Source organism: Panthera pardus, unplaced genomic scaffold, assembly GCF_024362965.1.
Source record: "Panthera pardus isolate Hobbes unplaced genomic scaffold, ASM2436296v1 HiC_scaffold_20, whole genome shotgun sequence".
In the NCBI taxonomy this organism is placed as follows: Eukaryota; Metazoa; Chordata; class Mammalia; order Carnivora; family Felidae; genus Panthera; species Panthera pardus.
The window spans coordinates 11550649-11565617 of NW_026526766.1; the positions used below are offsets into that span (position 1 = coordinate 11550649).

The 14969-nt window shown below is 46.5% G+C and overlaps 1 protein-coding gene across 2 annotated transcripts in view; it reads left to right on the forward strand.

Moving 5' to 3' along the window:
- The window catches only part of PIP5K1B (phosphatidylinositol-4-phosphate 5-kinase type 1 beta), a 310458-nt gene that overhangs the window by 278332 nt on the left and 17157 nt on the right, over nt 1-14969 (forward strand). For both annotated transcript variants that reach the window (XM_019463652.2, XM_019463653.2), the window contains exon 13: nt 5507-5624. In XM_019463652.2, the coding sequence (XP_019319197.1) occupies nt 5507-5624 (118 nt within the window). The remainder of the gene's footprint in view (nt 1-5506; nt 5625-14969) is intronic.

Consider the following 14969-nt stretch of genomic DNA (forward strand, 5'->3'; position numbering starts at 1 on the left):
ATGGGGGGAGGAGCAGAGAGAGAGGGAGACACAGAATCCAAGGCAGACTCCAGGCTCTGAGCTGTCAGCACAGAGCCCGATGTGGGGCTCAAACTCACGGGTTGTGAGATCATGACCTCACCATGTGAGATCATGACCGAAGTCAGACGCTCAGCCTCCTGAACCACCCAGGCACCCGTCCAGAACTCTTTTCATCTTGCAGAACTGAATGTCCCCATGAAGTGACTCCCCATTCCCCCAGCCCCTGGCAACCACCGTTCATTCATCTTTCTACCTCTGTGAGTTGAATTACTCTAGATGCCTCATGTAAGTAGATTGATACAATATCTGTATTCTAATGCCTGGCTCATTTCACTTGGTTCCATGTTCTATAGATTCACCCATTAACATGTCAGAATTCACTTCCTTTTCAAGGCTGAATAATTCCACCTTGTGCGTATGTATCACATTTTGTTTATCCGTTTCCTCCATCGGTGGACAATTTGATTTGCTTCTGCCTGTTGGCCCCTGTGAACAAGGGTGTATTGTATTTGTTCACTAGGGCTGCCTTAACAACGCTGCATTGACTAGGTAGCTTAAACACCAGAAATGTATTTTCTTATACCTCTGGGGACAAGAAGTCCAAGATCAAGATGGCAGCAAGTTTGGTTTCTTCTGAGGTCCCTCGCGTGTCTTCACACGGTCTTTTATACGTCTTTTGTGCGCGTACACATCTCTTAAGGGCACCAGTCATATTGGATTAGAGCCTTTCCCAATGATCTCATTACCCTTAATTACCTCTTTAAAGACTTTATCTATAGACACATTGTAAAGTACTGGAGGTCAGGATATGAACGGGGGTGGGGTGGAGGGCGGTCAGGGGAGACACAATGTTTAGCCTGTAACACGGGGTGAACAAATATAGGAGACTCCGTTTTCAGGTTTTTGGGGGGTATATACCCAGAAATGGGATTGATGGATCATATGGTAATTGTTTTTCACTTTTTATTTTTAAAGTTTATTTTTGAGAGAAAGAGAGACAGAGTGTGAGTGGGGGAGGGGCAGAGAGCGAGGGAGACAGAATCCGGAGCAGGCTCCAGGCTCCCAGCTGTCAGCACAGAGCCCAACACGGGGCTCGAACTCACGAACTGTGCGATCATGACCTGAGCTGAAGTTGGTCGCTCAACCGACTGAGCCACCCAAGCGCCCCCAGCTCTTTCTTTTTTTTTTTAATGTTTATTCATTTATTTTGAGAGAGAACACACTTGGGCCAGTGGGGGAGGGCAGAGAGAAAGGGAAAGAGAATCCCAAGCAGGCTATGCACCGTCAGCACACAACCCAATGCAGGGCTCGATCTCATGAACCGTGAGGTCATGACCTGAGCTAAAACCAAGTCTGGCACTGAATCGACTGAGTCACCGGGGCACCGCAAGCATCCGACTCTTGATTCCGGCTCAGATCCTTATCTCACAGCTTGTGAGATCAAGCCCCAAGTCCGCTGTCTGCTGACAGCATGGAGCCTGCTTGGGATTCTCACTCCCCCTCTTTCTCCGCCCCTCCCCCACCTGTAGACCCTCATACATGGGTGTCACCAAGCATGCTCTCTCAAAATAGATAAAAATAAACTTAAAGAAAACTCCCACCCAATAGTCATTCCCTGTTCTCCCCCTACCTCACCCCCACCCCCGGCAACCACTCATCTGCCTTCTGTCTCTTCTAGATTCGCCTGTTCTCTACGGTTCACATAAGTGAAATCATACAATATGTGGTCCTTTAGGACCAGTTTCTTCCGTTTAGCATAAGGTTCTCAACATTCCCCCATGTTGTCGCACACATCCGGCCTTTGTTATTCTTCTGCTGAATGACATTCCATTGTAGGACTTATTTACCCGTTCATCGACTGGTGGACATTTGGGTTATGAACACTTTGGGGCTATTCTGAAGCCTGCGTCCTGGGAGCATTCGTGTACAGGTTTCGGTGCGGACGCATGTTTTCATTTGTCTTGGCTGTTTGTCTAGGCATGGGATTCCTGGGTCGGTTGGTTTTCAGGACCCCCCACCCTGTTTTCCAAAGCAGCTGCACCTTTCTACAACCTCGTCAGCAGTGGAGGAGGGCTCCCGTGTCCTCACATCCTCTCCGGCTCTTGTTAGCATCTTTTTTTATAGCCATCCTCGTGGGTGTGAAGGTGGTATCTTGGTTTAGTTTTTCTTTGCATTCCCCTAATGAGCGATGATGTTGAGCATCTTTTCATTGGCTTATTGGCCATTTGTATATCTTCTCTGGATAAGTGTCTATTCAGATCCTTTACTCATTTTTCAACTGGGAGATTTGCCTTTTTATTGTTTTAAGAGGTCCTTACGTAACCTGGATTTAAGTCCCTATGAGCCTCATTTTCATCCCCCAAATATAATGATGCTCAGAATGTTCTGTTGGAATAGGAAAGAATCCTGATACATGTGAGAAACAGTACAAATAGAGTGGGGTTTTTTTTGTTTTTTTTTTTTTGGTATCTGTTTGATTTTATCTAATTTGATCAGATAACAACAGAGGGAATCTGGTATTTCTTGTTTTCTATAATATAACAGTGTATTTTTGGTAAAATAATTGATACATGTACCTGTCAAATCCCACAGGATACTCTGTTTTTCTCAACCATGCTAGTAGCTTACTCATAGTTACCAAAAATAGAAGATAAATGTTAGATTGAAAAATATTTAAGTTTACTTCCAGGGAAGTGACTGGATCACAAAAGGATGGGAGAAAAAGGAACACGACTTTTAGCTATATTTTATGCTACATGTATTGCCATTAAAAAAATTTTTTAATTTTAAGAAAAATCACTTCCAGGGGCACCTGGCTGGTTCAGTCCACAGAGCATGCAACTCTTGATCAAGAGTTCAAGCCCCACTTTAGGCACAGAGCCTACAGAGCTTTCCAGAGCCTCCACAGAGCCTCTGGAAGTGAAAAATCACTTCCAGAATCTTCTTGGTTATACTCTTAAATATCACAACTAAAAACTCAGACAAGAAGGGGAAAACTTAGCTTTGAACTTCACCAAGTAAATTCTATGTTCATAAAATTCCCCAGAAGCCATTAGAGACTTTTTAATTACATAAAAATAAATTAATGAACCCCAAAAATAGGGATAAAAATCAAAAGTCATACCACACTCATATGTTCTCTGACCACCTTGTTTCTTGGTTTGATGTTTAAGTAGATAATTCGTCTTTCGTGAGTGACAGTATAGCAGCTGAAAAGCAAACGTCATTTAAAACCCATCACTGCATCCTTACTTTTGGTGCAAAAAATAACTTGAGCAGTATTCACGGCTACACAGTGCTTCTCAAAGCAGCTTCCCTTGCAGGCTGACAGTTTACCAAACCAAGAAATCTCCAAAAGTTTACAGAATGGGGCGCCTGGGTGTCTCAGTCGGTTGAGCGACCAACTTCAGCTCAGGTCAGGGTCTCACACTTTGTGAGTTCGAGCCCCGCATTGGTCTCTGTGCTGACAGCTCGGAGCCTGGAGTCTGCTTCGGATGCTGTGTCTTCCTCTCTCTCTGCCCCTCCCCCACTCACACTCTGCCTCTCTCTCTCTCTCTCTCTCTCTCTCTCAGAAATAAACGTTAAAGGTTTATGAAGTCAACAGCTCCATGGAGAGAGGTCACACTCACCCTGCTCTTTCAAGTCCTTCGGGACAAACTGTGTGTCCCACACTGTGGGGTTTTTGAAAACAAAGAGGACTTTTTTTTTTCTACAATGTCCAGAATGTAAGAGAAAACCTGTCCAGGCAGAGTGCAGTGGCTTTTACCCCTTCATTTTCACGTTCCCCCGCATCACCAAATGAGAGGCCCACAGGAGACTCCCGTGCCCTTCTCACTACTTTCGTAGTATTTTTACAGTTATTGTTTCAGTATCTTTTATGATCAGAAAAAATTCAAATGAACCTGATTTATTAAGACTCATACAATTCTAGTGATCCTTTTTTTTTTTTTTTCCAGTACTGAAAAGGTCAGGATTTCTAACTATGTGACATAGCTTCAACTGATGGGTAAACATGTACAGAAAGAAAATGATGTGTCATTCCCAGAGTAGGGATGGGCAGAGGATTAGAAGGTCCTGTCAGTCTCCTGTTGAGCTGGGAGGCTCCGACAAAAAACTCAGAGGATGGCTTCGGACTAGAGTTTTCAGAAGCAGTGAGCTAGGAGCGGGGCCCTGCAGGGTGGCAGGACCTGGTCACAGGGCAGGTGAGAGGGAGCGGTCTTCCACACTCCCGCTCTCGTCCCCTGGCAGGTGGGCTCCGCCTGGCGATGGCCAGCCCCTTGCCACAGCTCACCGGGCCCCCATAGTCCTCTCCTCCACTGCTGTTGGCCACGCTGTGTTCTTGCAAAACCTTCCCGTGGAAAATTCCCAGTTTAAAGATCTAACTTGTGCATTCCTGAGCTCCTAGCTCAATTCCCAGTGTTACTACTATCAAAGTGGGCTGATTACTTCAACAGGTGCCAGTGGCTCTCCCATCATGACAAAACAAGGTGGTTTTCTCTCGTACCTCACTCACGAGTACGTCTGTCTGGCCGCCTTCCTTTGTGTCTGTTGTCCTTCCTGTTACCAAAGGCACACGTAGGCTGTTTTCACCAGCACATCACAGAGTGCTCGGTGCCTACGTCAGTCATCATTAGGCAGAGTGTAGGCCTTGGACAACAGCATGAGCCTCACCTTGGAGCTTATTAGAAATGCAAACTGATGGGCCGCCTGGGTGGCTCAGTCAGTTAAGTGTCCCACTCTTGGTTTCAGCTCAGGTCATGATCTTGCGGTTTGGGGAGTTCGAGCCCTGCATCAGGCTCTGCACCGACGGTGCTGTGGAGCCTGCTTGGGATTCTCTCTCTCCCCCTCCCCTGCACACACGGTCTCTGTCTCAAATAAATAAACTTAATTTAAAAAATGCAAACTGATGGGCTCTGTGTCAGATCAACTTCATCAAATCTGGGGGTATAGGTCCTAGGAAACTGGGTTCTAACCAACCCTCCAGGGGATTCTGATGCCCACTTACGTTTGAGAACCATGGTTACAACTGGACCTTCCCCACCTAAAAGGAAAAGAGAACAGCAGAGAGAAATCATCACTACGGATGGTGCACAAGGTTATCTTTATCAACTACCAGAGCATGAATACTCCAAGTGGAAAATGTAGGCAGTGGGAACCAATTTCTCAAAGTCAGAGCTGAGCCATGTGCCTCTGGATTATAGCTCTCCACCCTCCCGAGGCTGGGGACCCACAAATCACTTCTCAGAAATTTAAAGTATCTTGGAGGAAAGTAGACAGAAAAATCTGCTGGCACCACCGAATTCCTTAAACTCAAGTGAGCCTATCTCCGGGCAGGACCTTATTTCCTTTGAACTCTCAAAATCTTTTTTTTTTTTTTTATCCCGAAAGCCTTTCCCAAACTCTGTTTCTTTAGCCACAACTTTGCAAGTATCCGTGGATTTTGCTCCTGAGGCCACGTGCTCATCATTCTTCTTTGTTTTTCCAGTAAAGGGTTACCTTCCAGTTCAACATTTACCTTGGAAGAGGGGACCATCTACTTGACTTCGGAGTCCAATGCTCTGGAAATGCAGGATGATAATGCCTCTGTGCTTGATGTCTATTTAGTAAGTAATTTTCATTTCTTTCCCTTCCCTTCTGGTTGACAGACGGACCCAGGCCTCAGCCGACACAAGAACAGGCATGCTTGGGTTTTTTTTTTTTAATTTTTTTTCAACGTTTTTTATTTATTTTTGGGACAGAGAGACAGAGCATGAACGGGGGAGGGGCAGAGAGAGAGGGAGACACAGAATCGGAAGCAGGCTCCAGGCTCTGAGCCATCAGCCCAGAGCCCGACGCGGGGCTCGAACTCGCGGACCGCGAGATCGTGACCCGGGCTGAAGTCGGACGCTTAACCGACTGCGCCACCCAGGCGCCCCCAGGCATGCTTGGGTTTTAAACAAACAGTGGCACCCTGTCACTTCTGTAAATGGCGTGTCTTTCCACAAGCCATGTTCTCCCACAGTTCGCGTAGAACATCACACAAAAGAATAGGTAGGGTGAGACGCAAAATCGGCGTATGTAACCAGCGAACAAGTCCCCTGCTCATGAGGCAGGGTGTGGCTTCTCCATGTTATTCTCAACAAAGTCAGGCCTTCTTTAACTCAAATGTGTATCCTCTTGTGTGTAAATCTTCTCGAATTCTGGATCACTGCCTTGGTAAATTGGTAGCTTAAGAGGCACAGAACAGGGTTGTGGGGGAAAGTCAGCACTCAAGAATCTTGGCTCTCTCCCTCAGTTGTCACCAACCAGCTGCGTGATCCGGACAGGAACCTCTCTGTGTGTCCTTATTTGCCAAAGGAGGGAAATAACGCCCGCCTCCCGAGGCTGCTTACGGGATGAGGAGTGATCCCGTGTGTGAACACCCTTTAGTGCCTGCCAAGTTGTCTGCAGTGGCTTAACTGAGTTATTAGATGAGGGCTGAAAAGATACATGATGGACTCAAGTGTAAAAGAGGAGAAGGGGCATTTACCCTACGAAGTACCTCCCACACGCGTTCCCCACGTCCTTGTACACCTGCACAAAAATCCCATGAAACAGGCTAAGTGTTGATTTCAGGTTTTCCACGCATGTGTGTGCAAGCTCCATGTTGGGAACCAGCATAGGAACACCCCCACACCACCATTTCACACTTGTCCCTATGCCCCAGCCTAGCCCTGTATTCCCCTCAAGTATACTCTGGAGGACATCAGTCACCGAGAATGCTACTCATTATCCCAGAGGCCTCCAGTGTCTTCCCTCCCCTCCCAGAGTAAGATCCACAGTCCTCAAGGCCCTGCATGGTCCGATCCACCCTGCCTCTCTGACCTCCTTTCCCTGCCTCTATCTTTCTTGCTGACACCATTCCAACCACACTGGCCCTGGTGCTCCTCCCGTAACCAAGCATGTCTCTGCCTCAGGACCTTTGCATTTGCTATTACTGTCTGGACATAATTTGTTGTTCCATGCTTGCTCCCTTGCTTCCTTCAGTCTCAGCTCAAACATCTCCCTCTCAGATAAGCTTTCCTTGACCTCTTACATAAACTAGAAGCCCTCTCCCCACAACAACCATTGGGAAAGGACCTCTGAATATCCTGATTGTGGCACTAATAGAATTTTTTTCCACTGGGCAACACTCCTCCCACACTGCCCCCACTTTTTAAAATAAGCTATGATGTATTGTAAAATCCTTACCGAAGAGCTGGTTCCTCTCTACCACCAAGAAGATAGGGAATTAAATAGGAAAAAAAAAAAAAGTTTATAGTAATTTTTTGGTCCCAGGGCAAGTTTGGTTTTATCCAGAAGTAGAAGTTGGGAAGTCTACAATGAAAGAGGAAGTGAAATCTCATCTTCATGCGCTAAGAGTTTGTGCTCCTTGTGTGTTTCTTTTAAAAACCAGATTTGCACCAACTGGGGGCACGGGATACTGCTGTGTGCAATGTAAGATCACAAGGTGGTTAAATGGCCCTGCTAATGCCAGTCCCTTATCTGTTACCCTTATTCCTTTGGTAGAAAGCTTGTCTCCTTAGTCATTTCAGCTGTTCCTCCCTGGTATTAACAGTTTCATTTATAAGGAACCTGCTTATGTACTTTTATCAGTGTCTGATTTTACTGTGCTGCTTCTGTGCCTTTCTTGGACACTGACAAGCACAACATTTCACTGAAGGATAATGCTTGCCTCAAGAAGCCACAGGGAAAAGCCACGATGTTAATGGTTGGTTGTATTGAAAACACTTGAGCAGCACTTAGAACTCAAGGGATCTGGGAGTTTAGAACTGAAAGAGACAGTGGTGATAGTTACCTGGTGGCTGTGGTCATCTGCCCAGCCTTCCCCGCACAGGGTTCCTTGTGGTTCAGCAGCACAGGAAGTGAGAGGACTCAGGCAGCCGAGGCAGTAGAAATTCTCACCAAGCTTGGAGAAAAGCTGCTCTAGCCTAATCCTATTTTGTAGCTACTAACCATAAGCCCTTTAACATTTTTCAGTGTTTCCTACAAGCCTGGCAATGTCCTAAATACTTGGTCTTAAGCCACTTAATCCCCACAACCCACGAAGCAAATGGAGCTCCGTTGTACAGAAAGATCATCAGTTTGCCCCAAGTTATGCAACCAAAGAGTGACTGATTAAGCACTGGGATTCAAGGACCCCACTGGGGGGAGTCTACCCCAAAGCCCCTCACTTCCTTCAGTCTCACCGTTGGTGTTCACTTAAGTAAATTTCGATCAAAATAATGATTTTCCAGAACAGAAACAAATGAGAAGAGCAGCAGTATTTTACATCTTTAAAATCCCTAACTTCTGGTTTAATAGAAGAGGCTGGATTCTCGTGTTGTTTCCGCCTCAGTCTGTTGTGATCGGGCACGTCTTCATACGACCCTGTGTGCCCACCAGAGGGCATGGGAAGGAAAAGGCAGGTGACCTCTGATTATTATTTACAAAGATGTGATGGATCCCCAGAAATGGTCTCCCACCCACTGTCCTAATCCTTTCAGTTAGCCCCTTCCCCTGCTGCAGAACCACATGGGACATAAAGGAATGACCCAGAAATAGGCACCTGGGTTCTGTGCCTATCTCTGCCTCTCACCAATCGTGGACTTTGAATTGACCACTCTTTTAGGGCCTCAGTTTTTTCATCTATAAAATGGATCATTAACTCACCAGCTCTGGCCTGCCGTGACTTCCTCCAAATTACATGGAGTTGTGGTAAAGGAGGTTTTGCCAGAGTCACAGCAGTGGTTTCTCCAAATGTTGCTGTCTCATCACCTTCTCTACCCTGAACCTTCACGGTATTTAAACTTAAATTTTTTGGCAATGCATCTAGAAAGTGCTGCACCATTGATTTGTAATTCCGGGTTGTGTTTTCACGCTGGAGGTTTTTATTTTTTATTTCGCATGCCCTTTCAGTTCCAAAAGGATACAGCTCCTGGGCCACCCTTTGCAGTTTGCCTCCACACTCTGAAAGAGTGAATGGAAAAGATAAACAGGAGAAGAGAAGACCTTTTTTCGTCTTCCTCTGGACCTCATTAGAATCCTCTTAATCAAAGGCATCCTTACCTGAAGGGCATTTGGAGGCTTTGGTGGTGACATTGTTTTCAGCGTTTAACCAGAGATAGGCAGGTTTCTCTTATGCTTCTCCTCCTTTAGGATACAGTGTTTCTCTACAGATAGATACAACCTAATCCCCTGGTGCTATTATTTGTCTATTAATATATAATACTGTGTAGAACCCTTTAAAAATAGATAGGATTTAAAACCACATCATGTATGCACACCGGGTAACCTATGAAATTCCTTTTAAGGATCCACCCACGTTATACACTTGTCAGTTCAGCCAGCTATCCTGCTTTCCGCTGTGATCTGACATGAAATTGAAAGCATAGTTTACCTGGAAAGGCAGCTAATTGTCCCACCACCCTTACTAAAGCATTAGGTTCAGGTTCCGTGTTTCCACTATCCTGCGTTCCTTTGAAAAAGACCATTCGCCTTCCCTCCAGAGAGTTCCAGGCTCTCTGCTTCATTTGCAAATATTCAAGTCAAGGGAGTTGTTTTTCAGGAGGGTTTTATGCAGTGACCAAAGATTCGTCTGCCATTGAATTTTGAGTTGATGGCACAGATGAGGGTATTTAAAAGAATACAACAGCGATGAACAGGCTCTGTTGATTGAAAATGGGCAATCATGCCGTCTTCATAATAGAACTAGATTCCACTTTTTGAATAGTCTCAAATATGCTAAGGCACTGACGCTGTCCCCGTAGCGGTTATTCCACGTCCTAAGGCAGCTTCTTTGCTTGATGTAGAATGCAATTTAAGGAGAAGGGGAACAACCAACCAAACGCTGCTGAAAAATGTTACGGGTCTGACTAGCTGAGCAGGGATGGGTCCGTGGGGGATCATGGGATTGCTTTAAGAACACAGAAGTTTGAAAGATGCCACTAAACAATGACTTTCTTCTCTTTAGTCTCCAGGTTCTACCCTTTTCTTTTTCACACCTTCCCTATTAACATCCTCTCAATAATATGTGCTTTCATCCAGAGAGGTGTGTCTGCAAGATGGCTGTTTGAGGTGTAAAAATAGCTGTGGGCAAAGGAGAAGAAACAGTTAAGCCATTTCTTAGCCTTGCCTGGATTGGAGATTAATGCTCTGATGTGCAGCTGTTGGACAGCTTGATTATTTAATGTGTCTTTAGGGTGGCTAATAATACTCTTTGATCACAGGACGAAGAGTGGCAGAGAAGTGAAAATGATTGAATTAACAGCTTATCGTAGCATTATGTATCAGAAAAGCCTGACCAAAGAAAAAGAAGAAAAACACTTTAAATTAGGTCACGGGGGTCTTAGAAAATCCACTGGAACTTTCTGGCAAGAGAAACAGCATTTGTGGATTTCGCTTCACTGGCATTGAGCTTAAAGACTTGTATGCAAAGTATCAGGTCCCTTTAATCACTCCCATTTGAGCCAGACTGGCTGCCGCAAGGGTGTTTATTTGAAACGGGGCAATTCTATTGCTTCTCAGCAGAGAGCTAGAATCCCCATCTGCCAAAGAGGCTGCTTGGGATCTTGGTAGATTTTAGTGAGAGCAGAGAAGGAGGATGAGGAGGAAGGCAGTGCCCTTGGCTTGTAAGGCATTTAACCAGAATGCAGTTTCCTTCTGCCATATCACCACATTGGGAAGAAATGGAGAGATTTCAGCAAGAGCAAAGTAGCTCCCTTTGTTTATTCCCAGAAATGCTTGGCCCCCTTACGTCATTGACCAAATAATACTTGTAAGACGTGCAGAAGAACGGACAAATGGATTCCCAGCTCCTAGACCTATGGCAACTGTGAGCGATTCCCATACTGACACAGTTTTCAAATTAACGAGGCAACCCATTGGTCTGGGATAGGAGGACTCCCATAGGATTGTGGTTTTTATATATAAAAAAAAAAAAAAAAAAAAACTGTTAAACTACTGTTTAAGGATTAGCTAAGGGCATTGGTAGTCACCCAGGCATTCTGGCTTTTCAGTTAAATTACACCCATAATTAGCAATTGAATGACAGGCTGCAGGGAGGGTAGCAGAGATTTGTTTTGTTTTGTTTTTTTCCTTTCTGTTGGGTCCTAGCTTTGTAGTGCCTCCTGGCCTCACTGGCCTGCTTGATTTCTGCCTTGAGGTTAGCTCTGCCTGAGGCACCTGCATCCAGGGCACCCCGAGGGTCACCCCATCATTTTTCCATCTTTGCCTCCTGGCGCTGGCTTCTCTCCATGTCCCCACTCCCTCTAGAATCTCCCTAACGCTTCTCTCTGGGATTTCAGTTTCCATGTTCTGCTGTGTCAGGGGGAGCCAATGTTTGCTACTCTCCCGAGCCTTTCCAACTCTTGGGCAAAGGGAACAGTCTCCAATGGTGTGACCTTGGAAGCCGCCAGGCATGGAGCCTGCAGGAACAAACTCCAAATGAACCCACATTAGGAGCAGATGGGTTTAAAGAAAGCAAATTACAACCTATCCATGGACCGAGTGAACAGGGCTGTCCTCATTCCTACCATTTCCCTCTTATGGGATCTGAGGAGGAAGGCGGCACATTTGGTAGGGCGGAGAAGGTGTATGCATTATGCACTGAATAAAAAATAAATAAGGAGTCCCTGAGTGTGGCAAACGGTATGAGGAGGACTGAGGAGTGGGGCTCTGAGGGCTCGGCTTGCTTTGGTTTGTCTCTACCAGTGTTAGCTTCCTAGGGCTGCCCTAAAACCCAGTACCCGTATCTGGGGGGCTGCAACAGAAATGTATCATCTCACAGTTGTGGAGGCCAGAAGTCCAAGATCAAGGTATCAGCAGGGTTATGCTCCATGGGAAAGCTCTAGGAGGGGATGCTTCCTCCCTTCCTCCAGCTTCTGGTGGCCCCGAGGGGTCCTTGGCATTCTTTGCTGTGCAGCACTAATCTCTGCCGATGTCTTCATGGAGCCTTGTCTCTGGGTCCCCTTCTTGTGGACCAGAAAGCAAAGCTAAGGTGACCCCCCAGGGGACTCCTACCACACTCCCAGGAACCCAGCCAGGGACTGTTTTCCTCTTGCAGCAAGCCCTGCTGCCACCTAGTGGTGGAAAGGCACCTGTGACCACGGGGCGCAAGGAGTGACACAAGTCCTTGAATCCTAAGAGCAAGCGTGCCTGCCGTTCACTGGGCTCTGTCCACACTGTGGACTTTCTCGCAGACCCTCCGTGCCGTGTGTGCACGACCAGCAGGGCCACGTCCTCCAGCTGACAAAGGCACCAGCCACCTTTCAGGTTGCTCTGCAATCCGTGTGAGGAACAGGTGCACCACAGGAGGGGCTCATCTTCCCCGGGGTCCGAGCTTGACCTCCTCAGCTGTCAAGGCCAATTCTTCCGAAGCCTCTTGGAAAGGCCCCGCAGCGGTTTGGGGATTCAGCATAGAAAATGCTCTTTATACTGTTTTCAGCAGCAACTTTAACAGAGGATCGACAAATACAAGGTCGGAAGATCCTTTTCTTCACTTTGAATCTTTGACAAGCCACCCCTTGCAGCCTCTCAACTCCTAGGTGGCTGTACTTCTCGAAGTAACCCCCAGTAAGGGATGGCCTTGAGTATCTTACAGATTTTTCACTTAAAAAAGAAAGCTTTCTAAATCCCAGGAATGGTTACCATACTGGATTAGAGGGCTGCTGTAACAAAGTACTACCAACAAGGAAATTTATCATCTCCCAGTTCTGGAGGCCAGAACTCAAGGTGGGGGGGGTTGTTTCCTTCTGAGGGCCGTGGGGCAAGGATCTGTTCCAGGCCCCTCACCTTGGCTTCTAGATGGCTGTCTTCTCCGTGCCTTCACGTGGGCTTCCCTCTGTGTGTGTGTGTGTGTGTGTGTGTGTGTGTGTGTGTCAGTCTCAGTGTCCAAGCTTCCCCTTTTGGTAAAGACATCCATCATATTAGGTCACTAGGGCTCCCCCTAGTGACCTTCTTTCAAGATCTTGAGCTCTATATAGAGCCACATTCTGTGGTTCTGGCTGTTAGGACTTCCACATAGGAATTTTGGAGAGATGCTATTCAACCCATAATTGCTTCTGTCGTCTTTCTATCAAGATAAAGGGTAGCAATAGAAATGCGGAGGCACAAAGGCTTGATGGGGGAACAGCTTCTGGTTCCTGCCCTCTGCATGGAGGCCAGGGGCCTCTGGCCTCTGTGCTCTCCTTCCCTACCTAGGTGGAAGAGAATTCAGTAGTCTCATCCCAGAGCACTGCTCCTTTTCAAATAAAACCAAGATTATCTTCCTACACCCAACGTTTTCCAACTGCAGCATGAGCAGGGCTCTGAGTGAATTGGGTTGAGGCCCCAGGGCTATAGGATCTACTAGGTGATAACAATTTTGGATTTACAGTTAGCAGAAGTCACTCAAATGCTGGAAAGTCCAACATAGAACTGCCAGCCTGTATGCATCACTGATGCCCTCAGGCTTCTCTCGGGTTTTTGGGAAACAAATTAATCAGCAGGGAACTGTGTTAAAACAGTACAGGGGCGCCTGGGTGGCGCAGTCGGTTGAGCGTCCGACTTCAGCCAGGTCACGATCTCGCGGTCCGTGAGTTCGAGCCCCGCGTCAGGCTCTGGGCTGATGGCTCGGAGCCTGGAGCCTGCTTCAGATTCTGTGTCTCCCTCTCTCTCTGCCCCTCCCCCGTTCATGCTCTGTCTCTCTCTGTCTGTCCCAAAAATAAATTAAAAAAACGTTGAAAAAAAAAAAAAGAAAAAAAAAAAAAACAGTACAGTGACCATAACAGTTTAAAAAAAGAGGGGCTGTCATCTTAAATTCATTCCCCTGAGACATCCACAGTGCGTGCCCAATTTTTCCACGAGTGTTCTCATCTCACCAGTATAGACACACCTCTTATTATAGGTTTTACAAATTCGAGGTTTTTGACAACTCTGCATTGAAGAATCTAATTTTTCCAACACCATTTACTTGCTTTGTGTCTGTGTGTCACGTTCTGGTAATCTTTGCAGTATTTGCAAACTTGGTTTGCAATCAAACTTTGTCATTGCATTTGTTTTTATGATCTCTAATAGTTTTAGGGAGCCACTAACCACACCCACCTCAGCAAACTTAACGTTGTGTGTGTTCTGCTTCACCAATCAGCCGTCCCCCTCTCTCCCCCTCTCCTGGGGCCTTCCTAGTCCCCAAGACACAATGATACTGAAGTTAGAGGCCACTATAGGGTTATTAACTGGCCTAAGTGTCCAACTGAAAGGAAGAACCCCATGTCTCTCACTTTACGTCAAAAGCTAGAAATGGTTAAGCTTAGCAAGGAAGCCATTTTGGAAACTGAGATGGCCCAAAAGCTCGGCCTCTTGCACCAAACAGTTAGCCAAGAGGACAAGCTCCTGAAGGAAATTTTAAGTGCTATTCCGATGCACACCTAAGTGATAAGAAAGTGAAACAGCTGGTGCCCCTGGGTGGCTCAGTCAAGCATCCGCCTTCGACTCACGTCATGATCTCGGGATTCGTGAGTTCGAGCCCCACCCCGGGCTCTGTGCTGACAGCTCACAGCCTGGAGTCTGCTTTGGATTCTGTGTCTCCAGCTTTCTCTGCCCCTCCCCCACTCAGGCTCGCTCTCTCTGTCTCAAAAATAAACTTTTTAAAAATTGTTTTTAAAAAAAGGGAACAGCCATATTGCTGATATGGACAAAGTTCTAGTGGTCTGGATAGAGGACCACATCACCCCCAACATTCCCTTAGGCCAAAGCCTAACCCAGAGCAAGACCCTAGCTTTCTTCAGCTCTATGAAGGCTGGGACAGGTGGGAAAGCTGCAGAAGAGAAGTCTGAAGCTGGCAGGCGTTGGTTCATGAGGTTTAAGGAAGGAAGGCACCTCCGCGACATACAAGGGCAAGGTGAGGCAGCAAGTGCTGATGTAGAAGCTGCAGTGAGCTCTCTGGATGATCGAGCTGAGATATTAACGAAGGG